Genomic DNA, 17,062 nt, shown 5'->3' with positions numbered 1-17,062 from the left:
GGGCAATTATTATTTCTATGTTCTTATGCTTATCTGTTTGTTTGTTTTTTCCCCAAACAATGAATATATATTACCTTGTGTTAACGGGTTGGGAGTCAGGGAATTGAAATGAAAGCCCTGGGCTCTTTTTGGGCCACTCGTCAGTTTCTGCCTGCCCAGCTCTGCCCACCACCTTGAGCCCGGCCCTGCACCCAGGCTCACCGGAGCAGCCTGGTGTCACAGAAAGGGCGCTGGGGGGAGCCGGGAGCCTGGATTTGAGTCCTGGCTGGCACCTACCAGCGGTGTGACCATGGGCAGGTCGACAAAGCATTTCAGCCTTGGTTTCTTTACTTGTGAAAGGGAGACCATAGCTGGACAGCCCACCTCCTAGGATCACAGGGTTTTGTGGTGAAACGAAAATGTGCACGTAGACTGGAAAGCTCTCTGTGCACATTGGTTGTTGCCATTTTATTTCATTATTATTATTATTCCTATTATTATTATTAGCAATTCTGAGTTGTGCCCTTCACGCCACACAGCATTCTTGGTGTCTGCACCCCAACCTGTCGTTGAAGGTGCCAGCCTCGTTAGTATTCATGGATTTTTAAATTCTGGCAAACACTGGGTCTCTGACAGCTGTTGGCCTCCGTGCAGTGGCCTTGAACACTTTCTTTGCACTCACTGCTGGTGACTTTCTCTGTGATTTAATTTGCGAGAAGCAGAAAGGACTTCTGCCAAAAGCTATCAGCCCCATCAGCCTGCCGTGACGGATTGTCATAAACGAGTCCTTGGCGGAAAGGAACTGAAAGCTGGGAGCAGGTTCCACACCACAGGCCTGCACCCCTCCTCCAGAGGCTCCACCGCTTCCCTCCCAGAGGCCCGGGATGGGCCGACGGCCGGACTCGCTCACCCCACTGGCCGGGCGCTCCTCCGAGACGAGACGGATAAGAGCTGGGGTAGCCCCTCTGCGCCTCTCCCCCGACCCAGGAGACCAGGTGGTGTATTTTGTTTTCTGCTTCATCCCCTGTGAGAATATACCCTACCGGTATCAATTTAGATGCTAACAGAGTCACGGGCAGGAAGACTAGCTGGGCCATTCATCCCTACCAAATACGCTCACCTGTAGGGCACAGCCAGGTGGTAGGTGACTTTTTTAAAACTCCTGGAGAAACTGCAGTTTTTAGCAGCAGGCCTTCAGGGCCCTTTCTGTCATTAAAAAAAAAAAAAAAAACCTCCCGCCTTCCAAATCCATAAAACGGGCCTCTTGCATCCTGCTCCCTGGGTGCCCCCGGCCCCAGCAGATCTGAGCCATCGTGTGCTCCTACACGCTTTTGGCCCCCTAGGCCCCCAGCTGTATCATTTCAAAGCACACATGTCACTCTTCACACACAGCAAGCGTATCTCCTCCCTGAGAAGGAGATGAAGCCTCTCTCTTTCCAGCCACGAGCGATTTATGATCCTCCAGCCTCCTAGCCAGCTTTCTGAGGCCTTTCCTGTGTACCCTCAGCATCTTTTCAGGCCAGAAAAGAGAAACACAAGAAGGATCTGCTACATGCCCAGTATAACCTCCTTGTTCCTGCTCCGTTCTGCCTATAAAACTTCTTGCCTTGTACAGTTCTTTGAGGCTCCTATCTATTGCTAGATTGACGTTCCCCAATTTAGGAATCTCTGAATAAAGCCAATAAGATCTTTTAAAAGAATCTGCTAAATTAATAACATAAAAATATATAAGTAGTATGTATGTGTATATTTATATACTATTATTATTATTATTATTTTAATTAAAAGAATTGGAATTAAGAGAATCCCAGAGAGGTTCTGTGACTTTTCCAAGTTCCCAGCAAGTCCACGCAGAATGGAAAACATCCCTTTTCTTGAGTCATTCAACCACAGGGTCCCAACCGACTCCGGTGCCAAGGGAGTAGGAATGAATCCCGTTGTCTGCAAGTCACTGCTCCTTTAGGATGAACAAGGCACCAGGAGCTCCTTGCCCAGCACACAGATCCTACCACGGGCCTGCTGTTAACACGGGCGCCAATGCCATTCTCCTGCCTCAAAGCCCTTCAACACTCCAGGCGCCCAACCAAATTCAGCAGAAAACTCCTCGACCTGGTGTGGTAGACTTCTGGAGATGTGCCCCATCCCCTCCCCTTAGGGCTGGGCCCTGCATCCTGTAACAACACGTAACCGAGTCACGACCCGGGGCCAGGCACTGTGTTTGAGCCACGCAACCTCGACCCCATGGGCAGAGGAGACTGAGTTAGGGGTGACACCTGAGCCAAGCTGTGCCAGTCGAACCCTCCCCGCAAGAGCATGGGCACGGGACCCTTGACTCAGCGGCCACCATATTTGGCCCATGTGCACGGAAAAGCATCCTGCAGAGACAGGAGGGCTGGGATAGAGTCTGTGGACAAGGGTCCCAGAGAAACAGGAAAAGTTCACCCCAGTTCCTCACGCTCTCCTGTCCTGTCCCTGACGCTCCCAAAGCCCAGCTGTGCCTCTGCCACTAAGTTCTGTGAAGGTTGCCCTTGCCTCCCCCCCCCAGTAAATCAGTTTTGTTTAGTCGGCTTGAGTGGGTTCCTGTTCCTTGTAACCAGACAATCCCTAAGACACTGGGCTTGGCCTTAGCTAGAAAATCCACAAGTTCACCTGTGCTCACCAGCTAATAGGAATATCCTTGGAAAGGTGCAAGCAGCGCGCTGCTGGAAACAGCTATGGGTGCCCTCGGGTCATTCCTACCTTAGTATGAACCAGTTTAGTAACTTCCATTCCCCCGAGACTGACTAGCTAAGATCAGGGACATCTGGGGGATTCAGAGCTTTGATGAGGAGAGAAAAAAAAAAAAGAGAACCTATTTTAGTCTGGGCTCCTGAGGGAGGGCAGGTCTGGGTGTAGGGAAGACACCTTCAGCCACAGGATAATGTGCCCAAGCTGAGTTCTGCTCCCGGTAATAAGGAAAATAACTCATCATCATTATGACTCATTAGTATTTTTAATTTACACAATGCCTTCCTTCCAAGGAACTCATTATGTCGATGGAGGTTCATTACGAGAAAGAGATTTGGGAGTGGAATTTACGTTGGATGTAGTCTTCTAAATACGGCAACAAGGACCTTTATGACATGTGTACATGACTTGAAGCCAATCTCTCTCTATAAGCTCATTAGGAAGGGATGTTACACTGTGTCGAGCCGGGTAACGCTGAAGGAGAGGTGTGGAGTACTCTTAAAGCACTCCTGAAACCACATTTCCATCCGAATATTAAACTCATGGTGCTCCTGAAATCATACCATATCATGGGTATGATATATTTCAGTAGCATTAAAAGTATTGTTTGATGAGAAAAATCTACTGCAATGTTTACATTTAGCATAGGAGAACTGATTGGAGTTTCTATTAAGAAACCTTCACAGCCAGCTTGAAATAAAGCCACTTTGGTTACTAAGTGGGTGTATTTGGGTATATGCTCCTACCAATTGTACTATCTGCCGGAGAAAATGACTGTCCCTCTACCCCTGGGAGGTTACTGGTGTAGATTTTAAAGGAGCAGACAGTTGCGTGATGAATACTATTTGGTACCTCTCCCATTGGTACAATAACACAAACATCCCATAGCGAGCCTAGGGGCCTCACACACTGACTTTACAAATTATATAAAGACCATTTCAAAGATCATATTACCTGGGGAAGCTGGGAGCACAGAGTCCCAGAGAAAATGAGGCATTAAGAGGCACTAGAGTCATCAGTTTCTCGTGGGGTATTTACTCTTGGTTTGGGGTCGGACAGCGGTGAGGATGAGTCAGATCTTTCCCTTTGCCCCCAACCTCAACTTCCCCCGCTTCCAGTTCCACTTGCTAAATGCCAGACCCAGTGATAAATACTAGGGATACTGTGAGAACTCCCTGACTGCAGGGTGTTCACCAGGCATTAACAGGTTATTATGTAATGAACCTACACCCACAGTGAGGGCAGTGCTGTGCAGAAGAGACTGTTCTGAGCACATGGGATGGGGTGGCGGTGGCATCGGGGCCGAGTTAGCAGTGAGGTGACACCTGAGCTAAGATTTAGAGGCGAGAGAGGCAGGACTAAGCTGCAGGGTGCTAGGAGAGGGTAGGGATGGGAGGAGGGTGTCCAGGCGTGGAGCACAGTCTGTGCCAAGAACCTGGGGGTGGGAGGGCTCACTGAAGGGTGGCTGAAGCTGTGAGCAGCTGGAGAGCATTGTTTAAATGTGGGAATGGACACCTGTGAGCTCTACCTGTGAGGTGGGAAGGGTCCACCTGAGAGGAGAGGGGGGAGCTCTGACACCTGTCTTGGGCTCCAGGTAACCCACAAAAGTGAATATGCTGTCACTTCCTTGTCCTCCCCAGGCCATCCAAGGTCTGTACCTCAGGGTGCTACAGCTCAACCAGTGTTTCTGGTGCAAGATGACTGCATCACTCCCTGCTGTCACATCTGAGAGGGAGGCTGTTGGTACTACACCTGGGGCACAAGGAAAGAGCCTGCTTTACGGCAGGGAGAGAATGGGCTTATTAAAAGCATGAAGGTGCTTAATTGGGATTTTGTTTTTAAAATTCCCCAAATGGGTATGTGGTAGAACTGCTGTGAGTAGCTCTCCTTTAAAAACACCCATGGAATCCCAGCCAGATCATCCGATAAGGTCCTGGGCCCCCGGGCCAGGATGGGGCCGGCACCTCACTGGCTTCCTGAACTGGGGCCAGTGCTCCTTGGCTGGGAGAACAGGAGGCGTGGTCCCCACGGGGCCCCGAGAGAGCTCGCCCTGGCCCGGGCACTGCAGTGGCTCAGACCCCACCCCGGACTGGCAGGCAGGCAGGTGGGGAGGCCCATCATGGCCCAGGGGCTCAGCTCTGGAAGGTGTTTCTGCCTCATCCAAAGCAGACTCAATGGCAGAAAACCAAAGCCAAGGGGCAGATGATCTCTGACTTTTGGGTTTATCCATTCTGTCCTTGGAGGGCTACACAGGCCCCCCCCCCGCCACCCCAGTGCAGTTTTAGACCAAGAGCGTCTCCCCTGGTGCCTGAAGTCTGGCCTCCTCACCCCCAATCTATCAGTCCTCTGGGTGAAAATGTCTCGAGAATGAGAGGAGTGATGAGCTAGGGCTTGCCCTAGAAGGTAGTAAAATGTATGTGAATAATGAGAATAGTGTAGTCGTGACAATAATGACTAGATCAGTGGACCGGACTGGAGCTTGGAAAGAGAAGCAACTTAGTGTGAATTTGGTACATGAGAGAGATAGCATCACAACTCAAAAGAAAGGAAAGATTATGCAATATATAAGCAGAGCTGTGACACTGCTTATTAAAAAGCATGAGAAGAAAGAAAGAAAGAGAAGAGGGTCCTTACCGACCTAATACCCAAATTACTTCCAGTGGACGAAAACGCTAAATAAAAGAAAATGTAAGAAAATAGGGGGAAAAAACAAGTATTTAGAGTAACCAGGATTTTTTTTAACCATAAAAACGAATAAATCAGTCTTAATAATAAATATACAGGCTGACTACATAGAAAACTTAAACTTCTGTGTGACCAACCAAAGCACCAAAAACAGAATTAAAAAGTAATTTGCTAAACTGGGGCGGGGGTGGGGGTGGGGAGGTGTCAGGGAGGAACGCACTTGTGATAAATGTGCCAAAGAAGGCTTATAAACCAACAGTTTAAAAGACGATGATCACAATTGAAAAATGGGCAAAGGCCATGAACAGGCAACTCCCCAAAGAAATACAAATGGCCAATAAATAACCACCATCGCCAAGTTCGATATCACTAGTAACCAAAGCAATGCAAAGAAAAGTAAGATGCCAGATTTCATCTATCACTTCTGCAAAGATCGTTCTTTTGGGGATGATGGGTGGGACCCAGAGTTTGTTGGGATAGGGAGAGATAAGCACTAAGAATGCTGGTGGGAATACAAATTGCTCCAATTTTTCTGGTGGGCAATTTGGTTAATGTATAATGTATTTGGCAATTTGGTCAAAGGTCTCAAAAATGGTCACAGATTAGGTGTCTGTAATTTCACTCCTAGGAATCCATCCTAAGGCAATAACCAAAGATCCACACAAAAATGTATGAACAAAAGTACTCATGGTGGAATCATTTTCAATAGTGAGAAGTTGGAAACAAGCTAAATATCCCACAACAGGGGATAAGCATACTAAACTATGGCACATTCATACAATAGAATATATTCTAAATAGAAGTAACATTTTAAAGGATGTTTAATGACATAAGAAAACATTTATAATATAATGCTACGTGGAAAAACACAAGACTCAGAATGGTATACACACTGTGGCCCCTCCTCCGAGTAGGGGACACACATAGAAAAAGGCTGGAAAAAATAGACCCATGTTAATGGTGGGTTTATCTTAATGATGGAATTACAGGAGTTTTGGTTTCTCCTGGATACTTTTATTTCCCTGTTTTCTAAAATAAGACACATTTGTCTTATGATTAGAAAAAAGCGATCCTGAATAAACACCACCTCCCTACCCTACCCCACACACAAAGTCCTTAGATGGCACCTGCTAAGATGAGCACAGATCCTTAATTTACTGAGCTGTGAGCTGGGACCCAGAAAGGAGTGTAGCCCAAGGGAATGAGAGAAAGGAGACGAAATGTTTGGAGGGAAGGAACAGAGGAGGCGTGAGGAAGGGAACTGGGAATGGTACAGAATGTGGGATGCTGCTGAAGCCATACTGGTTTTGCTGGGGCTCTGATCATACTCCAGCGTCCATTTGTTCAGTCGCTTGAAGAGATCAGAGGGGCTTGGGCACCTTGGGGCCAGATTTCAAAACAGGAGGAGGACACCTAAGGGAGCCCTCTGATGTAGCTGGACAGCAGCCCTCTCTCCCTCTCCCTCCTCCTGCATCTTCCTCTCTCCCTGCATCTCAGGGGCTTCTTAGGGGAGAGGTGGTGCAGAGAAAATTCCAGGACAACGATGGGGTCACTGAGGAACGATGGGAAGGCCAGTGAGACACTGAGGCTGGCTGATCACCTTTTCTTTTGTGACTACTGCCTGCCTCCCAATTTTACCCAGAACCAGGTGGGTTCACAGAAATCATGAACTCTGGCTCCTGTCAAGGGTTCCTCACGGGGTCACCTTCCCTCACCCCAAGACTCTCCTGGACAGCAAGACTGCCATATCTCGATCCACAGCCTTTGCGCATTCCACTATCCTTGGAATAGTGGAAGAACTTTCTCTGGCCTCTGCACAGCACAGCACGGAAGGTGCCTCTACGTTTACTCCTCACCAACTGATGCTTTTTAGCACCTACTATTATCAGGCATGAGCAGGGTGACCTGTGCTCTAGGCTGGAGGGAAGACAATACCCCTTCTAGGAGCGCACTGATTTGAAGAGGGCACCTCCAGTCAATCATAGTAAATAGTCTGCTTCTTACCAAGAAACAGACTCACTGTGCTGAGAGCTATGATACTTTCCTATCTTTTTGCTTTTTCTTATATATTTTTACATCCAGTAAAATTCTGTGTGTGGTGGGGGTGCGGGGGTGTGTGCAGCTCTATGAGCTCTTGCAAATGCATACAATTGGGCAACTCTATGCATTAGATTGTGGTGTGATTCACAACCATTCTGTCACCCCAAATATTCCCTCACAGTCACCTACTACCTTTGTGGTCCCACCCTCCTCCCACCCCTAACCACCAGCAACCACCGATCTGTTCTCAGTCCCCAAAGCTTTGCCTTTTCCAGAACATCACATAAACAGAATCATACAATGTATCCCTTTGAGTCTGGCTTGACTTTTGCCAATGCATTTAAGATTCAGCCACACTGCTGCAAACGTCAATGTTTTGTTCCTTTTTATTGCTGAATAGCATCCCATTGTATGGAAGCACCACAGTTTATTCACCAGTTGAAGGACATCTGGGTTGTTTCCAGTTTGGGGTGATTATGAATAAAAATAAAGCAACTATAAACATTTGTGTACACATTTTTGCGTGAACCCGTTATTTCTCTTGGGTAAATAACTTACAACTCCTTCTTTAACCCTCACCTCTAGCCTATAAAGGTATCGTGAACTCCATTTTACAGAATGGGAATGTGAGGCTTGAGGAGGTTTAAGCAATTTGCACACAGTCACGTAGCTGGAGGAACTGGATTACCCACCCAGTAGGTCACCTCAAAAGGGACTGAGCTCCTCGTAAGGGCCAGGCAGTGCCTGCACTCAGTGATTCATGCTCTGTGCCAGAAACCACCTATCAAAGGGTGACTCCTATGGTGCTGAGATAGGGTCACAGAAGGTGCTCTGGGAGCCCAGAGGGGGAGAGGCGCTGGCCAAGCTCTAGGCTGGTGTGCTCCCAGCGAGTCACGGAGAAGTGAAAGTGAACCAGGAAGGGGACGTTCCAGGCACAGGAGCCACAGGAACAAAAGCATGGAGGTATCCTGCTGGTGACAGGTTCCAAAAATAATGGGCTGACTGGCAGAGGATCCATGTTGGGAAATCATGGAAGTATGTTTGGACAGGTGGGGGAGGTACCATAACAAAGGATTTCAGTTCCAGGTGAAGGGATTTGGATGTTACAACAATATTAGCTGACATTTCTACAGTGCTTACTATCCCCAGGTACTGTGTCTTTCTGGGAATCCTGAAGGTTTGGGAGCTGGAAGGTTTTAGGAGCCAAATGGTACATAGGTAAAGCTCAGAGTAAGGCTTATTGACAAATAAGAATGCCTGGCACCAAACACATTTAGTGTCTGAGGGCCTATTTCACCTTGGAAAGTACTGTTCTCTGCTTTCCTGGGGTTTGGACCCCAGCTCCCTTCATGGACGACAAGAGAACTTAACCATATGGTTACTGACATTGTTTATGTGTCTGATTCCCCCACTGGACCAGGAGTCCATATAATTTCTGAATCCTCATCGCTGACCACAGGGTCCAGCTTACAGTGTGTGCTCTTTAAATGTTTATTGAACAAACAAGATATTTTGCTCATTAAATATTTGGGGTTAATAGTTACCACATCAAACTCAGATGACCCATTTCCAAAGACTTAGAATGTAATAAAATAGACCCTTGTCGTAGATTACTGTTTGACGATATTCACCCTCTCTTCCCCAGTTACCTGGGAGGAGTACTTTTCCCTGACTCTTGATTTTGGGCTCTGTGAAATGACTTGCATTGGTCAGCTGGACGTTAGCAGATCTGAAGCAAGCAGGGGCTTGCAATGTGCTTGCACGCTTGGGCTTCTGCTATTGCCACTGGAACATACTCTGGGCCAGCCTAATGGTCCAAGGAGGATGCAAGAATTTGGAACATAATGCAGACCCAACTTGCTGCTTAGAGATACCCTACTGAGCTCAGCTGACATTAGCCCACCCAGCAGACCTGCTTAAGAGTCAACAAGAAATACATGCTTATTTACTGTATGCCTAAGAGATTTGGGGGTTGTTTGTTATGTAGCAAGAGCTGACAGATAGAAGCCTATAGCAAAAATGGACCAACTATAATTTTGTTGTCCTTTATTTAGGAAGGTGAGTCACTCAGACTCTGGTTTCAAACTACTTCTGATCCTGTTTCCCTGTTTATGAAATATATAAAGTTGTTATGAGAACTGAATGAGATAGTCCAAGAAAAACACTTAGTGGAGCCCCTGGCACATGGAAAGTGTTCAGTGTGTGCCATTATTATTACTATTATTATTATTATCATCATCATTATTAAGGTGTTTCTGGACCCTGGGTCCCTGCTTTAAACAGCAGTTACCATTGAGTGTGGAGCTATGCCGGTGAGCAGAAGGCTCCAAATAACAGAATGTGAAGGGACAGAGCACGTACCCTACACTGATGTATGTACGTCCTTCCAACATGACCTCAACTGAACTTTCCCACCTTCTGCCAAAGATCTAAGGCACCACTCACTGCCTGTTTATTACAGTCAATTAACTGATGACACAGCTGTCTCAGAGGAGGTGGATGGCATCCTTGTCTCGTGTGCCGTGGGTGAGAGGGGCTGAGAGGCGGGTGAGAGCTGTGATCGGCTGATGCTCGGGCTGTGGCCAGCTGCCAGCACAGCACTCATCGAAGCACTGCGCCCCTACCCACCCCCACACACACATCCGTCTTCACTTCTCACGGGCTCTGAATGCCACTGAATGCCAACAGGCAAAACGGATATGGTTTGAGAAGACCCGAAACACAGGGGCAAGTACAGCAACCAAACAGCATCTGTCTCATGAGATCACTTTACCTCCACGCTTCGTCTCCCCACAAATCTACCCTGGGGCAGCTCATTTTTGTCCCTAGAAGAGTAAACTATGAAAACCTCTCCATGCCCCACCCATCCCCGCAAAAGGAGAGGGAGAATGATTTCCAAACTTTATCTGATTCATAGACTGTGATGTCTTCACAAAGAGCCACATGCAGCCATGGGCTCTGACAGTATTTCACTAATCCACCACCTCCTGAACTCTTAGGATCTGGTGACAAATTCTGCAAATCCTATGGTGTCCTGTCCTCAGAATATCAGGAATCTACTGATGTTTGGCTGGGGATTGGAAGTATTTCTAGAGGCCAAACGGAATCTTAGAAAATAGAAAACAACCTAACCTGTTACATAATCAGGCCATGAAAACATGTTTCATATTAGAAAGACAGCCAGCAGTTTCCTAGGACTCAGACAGACGTATGGGCTGTTTGTTTGGCTCTGGACCTGCTTCAGAATGACAATACTTGAACCTCTCTGTATCTCCTCATCAAGTTGCCCTCTCTGTCACTGACTTGCTTCTGTGTATGTTGGACTACGTCTTCCCCTCTGGAGAGGATGAATAAATATTAAGCATGAGAATTACTATGCTTCTTAGAGAGGTCGGCAAGATCAATAAAATGTTTCTAACACAGGTAGGAAATGAAAATGAAGAGATATCAAGGTCCTTAGAAGCAGACCGGATCCAAAACAAAAGTACAACATAATCAGCTGTATAATCAAAAAGGCAAAAGCAAAAACAAACAATAATAAATAATAAAATAAAATTTTAAAAAAAGGGAATTCCCTGGTCGTCCAGTGGTTAGGACCCTGCGCTTTCACTGCAGTGACCTGGGTTCAGTCCCTGGTGGGGGTACTAAGATCCAGCAAGTCTTGCAGCGTGGCAAAAAAAAAAAAAAAAAAAAAAGGCAGTTCCCTTAGAGTTTATCAGATCTGCCCCACATTCTCAATCAATGTAGATTCCCAGGAGGCCCTCTAAGCAGTGTCCCCAGCTCTGGGCCAGGCTTCTCCTGGCATGGCTGGTCACACCCCTCCCAGCCTCCCTTTAGCACTTATCTCACAAAAACGCAGTGATGGGTCTGAGGGAGGAGATGCTGGGGGCAGGTAGAACTCATCTTGGTTATGAACATGGGCTCTGGAGGCAGACAGACTTGGGTTCAAATTCTGGCTCCTCCACTTGACCTTGGGCAAGTTATGCAAGCTCTCTTAGTCTAGTGTTTTCATCTGTAATGTACAGGCAGGAATACTGCCATCATAGGGTGGTCACGTGGGTTCAGTGCCATATATACGTACGCCACCCACGAGTGCCCAGCATGCAGCGCACACCCAGTAGAATTTAGCTGGGTGGTGGATGGGCGGGTGGGGAAGCAGCAGAGCGGGCTTCCTCCTGTGCAACCCCACCGGGCCCTGCACTTTTTGAATACAGGAGCCCCCTATTTTTGTTTGGCACTGGGCCCCGAAAATCACAAAGCTGGTCCTGGAGAGCAGCCACCTGGGAGGCCAGCTGCTAGGACCCTAGGAGTCCTTGCCATCCAGGAGAGTTAGAAGGCAAACCCCGGCATGACCCCACATGTGCATACTTTTGGTACTCTGGGCAAGGATACCACATTTGGAACAAAGCAAACGTTGGGAATATCTTGTACTAAACCTGCAGCGTTTCATAGCAAGCTCCCAGGGATTTGTTTAAGAAGAAATAAATGCAACCTCAGTGCCGGGGAGAAAGGTTCTTCCCCACTCCAGATGCTCTCTTTCTCCTGGAGAGAGAACAATGAACATCCTCCCTCAGCCCCTTCCTCTCTCCATTGCGAGGACGGGGACCATTTAAAAACTGGAGTAAATTTAGGGGCAGTAATCTGGGCTTGCTGAGCTCTGCTCCCCACGTCTTCCTCTTCCTGGGAGGGGTTGGTGGTGTCTGTCTGAGGCCAGCCAGATGCAACAAAGCAAGTGAGGCTGGCTAACTCTGGGGTTTAGCATTAAGGAAGCCATTTGGCTCTCACGTGAGCCATGCCCTTCAACCAGCCTTATCTGTAACAACAGTGATTTGGGGCTTTTCATCCACTGTCTTTCTCCTCAAATCGTTCAGTTCTTGGCTGGGAAGAGGGTTACTATTTAATGGACACTTTCAACGACAAACACAGGAACCCCCGCCACTCATCCTGTGACTTAGGACGAGTTAAAATGCCTTATTAAAAGCTTCACTTCCGGGCTTCCCTGGTGTCGCAGTGGTTGAGAGTCCGCCTGCCGATGCAGGGGACGCGGGTTCGTGCCCCGGTCCGGGGGGATCCCGCATGCCGCGGAGCGGCTGGGCCCGTGGGCCATGGCCGCTGAGCCTGCGCGTCCGGAGCCTGTGCTCCGCGGCGGGGGGGGGCCACAGCAGTGAGAGGCCCGCGTACTGCAAAAGAAAGGCCACAACAGTGAGACAAGTATAAAAAAAAAAAAAAAAAAAAAAAAAAAAAAAAAAAAGCTTCACTTCCTATGAGGAAATGGTATCGTCACTGGGGAGAATCTTAGATTCATTGCATCTCCGAGTTGAAAGGCACCGAAATAGTCTACAGTTGGTCCCTGACTTATGATGGTTTGAATTATGATTTTTTGGCTTATGATGGTGTGAAAGTGATACACGTTAGGTAGAAATCGCACTTCAAATTTTGGATTTTGAACCTTTCCCGGGGTGGTGATATGCGGTGTGATGCTCTCTCGGGATGCAGGGCAGCGAGCCGCAGCTTCCAGTCAGCCAGGTGATCACAAGAGTGAACAACCCTCACACTTACAGCCATTCTGGAGCCAGACAACCGTTCTGTTTTTCACTTTCAGTATAGTATTCAATAAATTACATGACATATTCAATACTTCATTATAAATTAGGCTTTGTGTTAGATGATTTTGCCCAACTGTAGGCTAATGTAAGTGTTCTGAGCATGTTTAAGGTAGGCTGGGCTAAGCTACGATATTCGGTAGGTTAGGTGGATTAAATGCATTTTCAGTTTACTATATGATCAACTTATGATGGGTTGACTGGGACCTAACCCCAACATAAGTTGAGGGAGATCCAGACCCCTTGGTTTGAGATGGAGAAAATCCAAAGAGGTTAAAATCCTGGTACGTTGGTTTTTAAACTTTAGTGTGCATCAGAATCATCTGGAGGGCTTGTTAAAACACAGATTTCTCAGCCCCATCCTAGTTTTGGATTTAGTAGAGCTGGGGGTGAAGCCCAAGAATGTGCGTTTCTACCCAGCTGCCAGGTGATGTTGAGGCTGCTGGCCCAGGAACGCTACTTTGAGAATCACTGGCCTGGCACAAAATGAGTCAGCCTGTTACTACAGAGCAGGAACCGGAACCCAGGGGCCCTGCATTCCAGGTGAGTGCCCTTCCTGGCCCATCTTCTGGTCTCATGGTTGCACCTTTCTCAGCCCTGGCTGGAAGTTCCCTTGGCTACAGTTTTCATGTTTGCACTTTCCACCTAAGATGACCTTGCCCTTCTCACCAAAGTCATGTCTATAATGAGCCTTGAGCTTCCTAGAAAAAAAAACTTTAACAAGGCTAAGTATTCCTGGCACTAACGCATATTATGTAAAACATGAAAAGAGTGTTTTATGAAGAAATAATAATGCAGTGAAGGATAACTTTAAAGTAAATGCAATCACGCCAAGGACCAAGAACCCAAAAAGTAGATCAATGTTTTTCTGATCCTTCCACGGTATCATTTATGTCTACGTTTATTTTGCTAAAAGCAAACAAGAAAACTGCTTACACTTACCCAGAGTGTTGGTAGCAAAGTTTTTTTCAAGTCCATCTTCCGTGAGCTCTCTCTCATTGACCATGCAACCTGCATTATTGATCTAGAAAGTACAGTTCCCATTTCAAAATAAAGGAAAACAGGGCCAAAGGACCTGTTCCCAAACCCCACGGTTCCACCACCACCACTGGTCCCACACTCGTGACGACTACAGTTCTGCTCAACTGTCCCTTCACTCCAAACCCCGTCCTGGAAAATGCCATTTGTGCAGCAGCCTCAGCCACGGGACTGTGCAGAGACCTCCGACGACCAGGGCTTGGCCCGGCAACCTAATTCACGATAAAGTGCCCCAGGAATTCGTCTAGACCAGCGCTGTCCAATAGAAATATATAATTTTAAGTTTTCTAGAAAGTGGCCACATTAGAAAGGTAAAAAGAAACAGGTAAAATTGATTTTAATATTTTATTTAACTCCATATATCCAAAAGAGTATCATTTCAAAATGTAATCAATATAAAAATGTTAGTTTACTCTATTTTTTTTTTTTTTTATTTTGCGGTACGCGGGCCTCTCACTGCTGTGCCCTCTCCCGTTGCGGGGCACAGGCTCCGGACGCACAGGCTCAGCGGCCATGGCTCACGGGCCCATCCGCTCCGCGGCACGTGGGATCTTCCCGGACCGGGGCACCAACCCGCGTCCCCTGCATCGGCAGGCGGACCCTCAACCACTGCGCCGCCAGGGAAGCCCTGTTTACTCTATTTTTCACACTGAGTCTTCAACATCAGCAGATTTGTACACTGGTGGCACATCTCAGTTTGGACTAGCTGCATTTCAAATGCTCCATAGCCATGCTGGACGGCGCCAAGAGTAGACCTGAGCCTGAGTGAACATTTCGGAGCACATTAGAAACTACTTGGGTAGAAACGCAGCTCAGCTCAGAGTATATGCGAGGAGGAGGAGGACACCAGCCCACCTGAGTCTCTAGCTCTCTCTAGAGAGCAACTGACTGTGCTACGAAAAGATGTGCTTGTCTGCAGCAGGCATTCTTTTGGACTAAGCTTTTTATGTAATTTCCCCCTGAGCCTCTAATTTTAATATAGCAATCCCCAAACCTACAGAGCTCAGGAATACCAGTATACAAATCATCATTTTATGAATAAAATGGAACCTCCCCATCCCCCCACAGACCCAGTGGATGGTCCCTTCCTTTCCCCACAAATCCAACCAATAGGGTTAGATTGACTCCAATGAGTGAACTTGATGACTGAACAGGCCTCCCCATACAAGATTCTCACTAAGGTGTCACCATGAAGATCCACAAACATACACACCAGTCTACAACCACACAGGCAAGAAATGCACATACATGAGATTTATCCCCTACCTATGTTTACAAAGCTCACCAGGACATTGAGGGTATGTTCCTGCTTGAAATTTTCAACAAATTTCCAGACTGTCTTGGGATCAGATAAGTCCACAATGTGCAGAAAGATGTTCTAAACGAGAAAACAAAAAAAAATGGTAAAGCCTTAAAAAAAAAAAAAAAAGATAACATGTATTTTTTTCATTAAAAATGGTTTTTTAAAAAAATGGTTTTAAAAATCAAATCGTTTGGAATGATACAAAATAGAAAGTCTCACTCTTCAGAAGTACACCATTGTTCACAGTTTCTTGCGAATCATCTAGAAATATTTTAAGTACATACAATATTTATAAATATATTTTTCAGGCATTATATATTATACATTTTAAGCATTATGTGTGTGTGTGTGTCCCTTTTCCATATACATAGGATCAGACTATACATTGTTCTATATCCTTCTTTTTCACTTAACAATATGTTTTAGAGATTTTTTTCTTATATATAAATCTACCTTCTTTCTTTTTTTTTTTTAACCAGGTTGTTTTCTTATTGTTGAGTTTCTTTTTTTTAACATCTTTATTGGAGTATAATTGCTTCACAATGGTGTGTTGGTTTCTGCTTTATAACAAAGTTATACATACACATATATCCCCAAATCTCTTCCCTCTTGCGTCTCCCTCCCACCCTCTCTATCACACCCCTCTAGGTGGTCACAAAGCACCAAGCTGATCTCCCTGTGCTATGCAGCTGCTTCCCACTAGCTATCTATTTTACGTTTGGTAGTGTATATATGTCCATGCCACTCTGTCACTTTGTCCCAGCTTTCCCTTCCCCCTCCCCATTTCCTCCAGTCCATTCTCTAGTAGGTCTGTGTCTTTATTCCCGCCTTGCCCCTAGGTTCTTCATGACCATTTTTTTTTTTGTTTTTTAGATTCCATATATATATGTTAGCATACGGTATTTGTTTTTGTCTTTCTGACTTATTTCACTCTGTATGACAGACTCTAGGTCCATCCACCTCACTACAAATAACTCAATTTCGTTTCTTTTTATGGCTGAGTAATATTCCATTGTATACATGTGCCACATCTTCTTTATCCATTCATCTGATGATGGACACTTAGGTTGCTTCCATGTCCTGGCTGTTGTAAATAGAGCTGCAATGAACATGCACTGCTCATTTATGTGCATGGCTGTTTGCGCCACCGTAAAGGAAAAGGGGGCATTCAGCATGGCTCCTCCATCAAGGAGTTCTGAGTCTACTGGGGGGGGAGGCTGCGTCCAGAGGTAACCATGTCACAAGGCAGAAACTGACACACAACGTAAGCAAGGACTGAGCTGCAGAAGAGGTTGGCATCTTATAGTTAGGATGTGCCTTCGATAATCTCTTAGGAGCAAAATATTGACAAAAACTCCCAAACGATTGGTAGGAAACTATGACACATCCATGCAAACATATGTTTTGTGGCCATTAAAGTGGCCTCCTCCCCCCAGTAGACTCAGAACTCCTTGATGGAGAAGCCATGCTGAACGCCCCCTTTTCCTTTACGGTGGTGCACACAGCCATGCACATAAATAAGCAATGCATGTTGTCCATTTACCCCTTTTTCTCTGTACTCAGCACATTACTGAAACTTGTGTTCTCAGCATCCAGTGGACGTGAGGCCATTATTCCCCCTGAGCTCCAGCAGATGTCAGGGACTTACCACCAACCCAAGGCAGATTCCTGCAGCTGGGAGGTGAAC

General features: G+C 46.5%; 1 protein-coding gene across 1 annotated transcript in view; it reads right to left on the bottom strand.

Annotated features, from left to right (window-relative positions):
• DHRS12 (dehydrogenase/reductase 12) overlaps positions 1 to 17,062 on the bottom strand; it is a 37,117-nt gene that overhangs the window by 7,923 nt on the left and 12,132 nt on the right. The window contains exons 4-5 of the mRNA XM_007471684.1: positions 15,358 to 15,450; positions 13,977 to 14,058 (exon numbers count right to left, since the gene is read on the bottom strand). Of these exons, the coding sequence (XP_007471746.1) occupies positions 13,977 to 14,058; positions 15,358 to 15,450 (175 nt within the window). The remainder of the gene's footprint in view (positions 1 to 13,976; positions 14,059 to 15,357; positions 15,451 to 17,062) is intronic.

The sequence above is a fragment of the Lipotes vexillifer genome, unplaced genomic scaffold, assembly GCF_000442215.2.
Source record: "Lipotes vexillifer unplaced genomic scaffold, Lipotes_vexillifer_v1.1 scaffold470, whole genome shotgun sequence".
In the NCBI taxonomy this organism is placed as follows: Eukaryota; Metazoa; Chordata; class Mammalia; order Artiodactyla; family Lipotidae; genus Lipotes; species Lipotes vexillifer.
The sequence above is the reverse complement of the archived record's forward strand: the minus strand, read 5'-3'. Positions and strand labels throughout refer to the sequence as shown.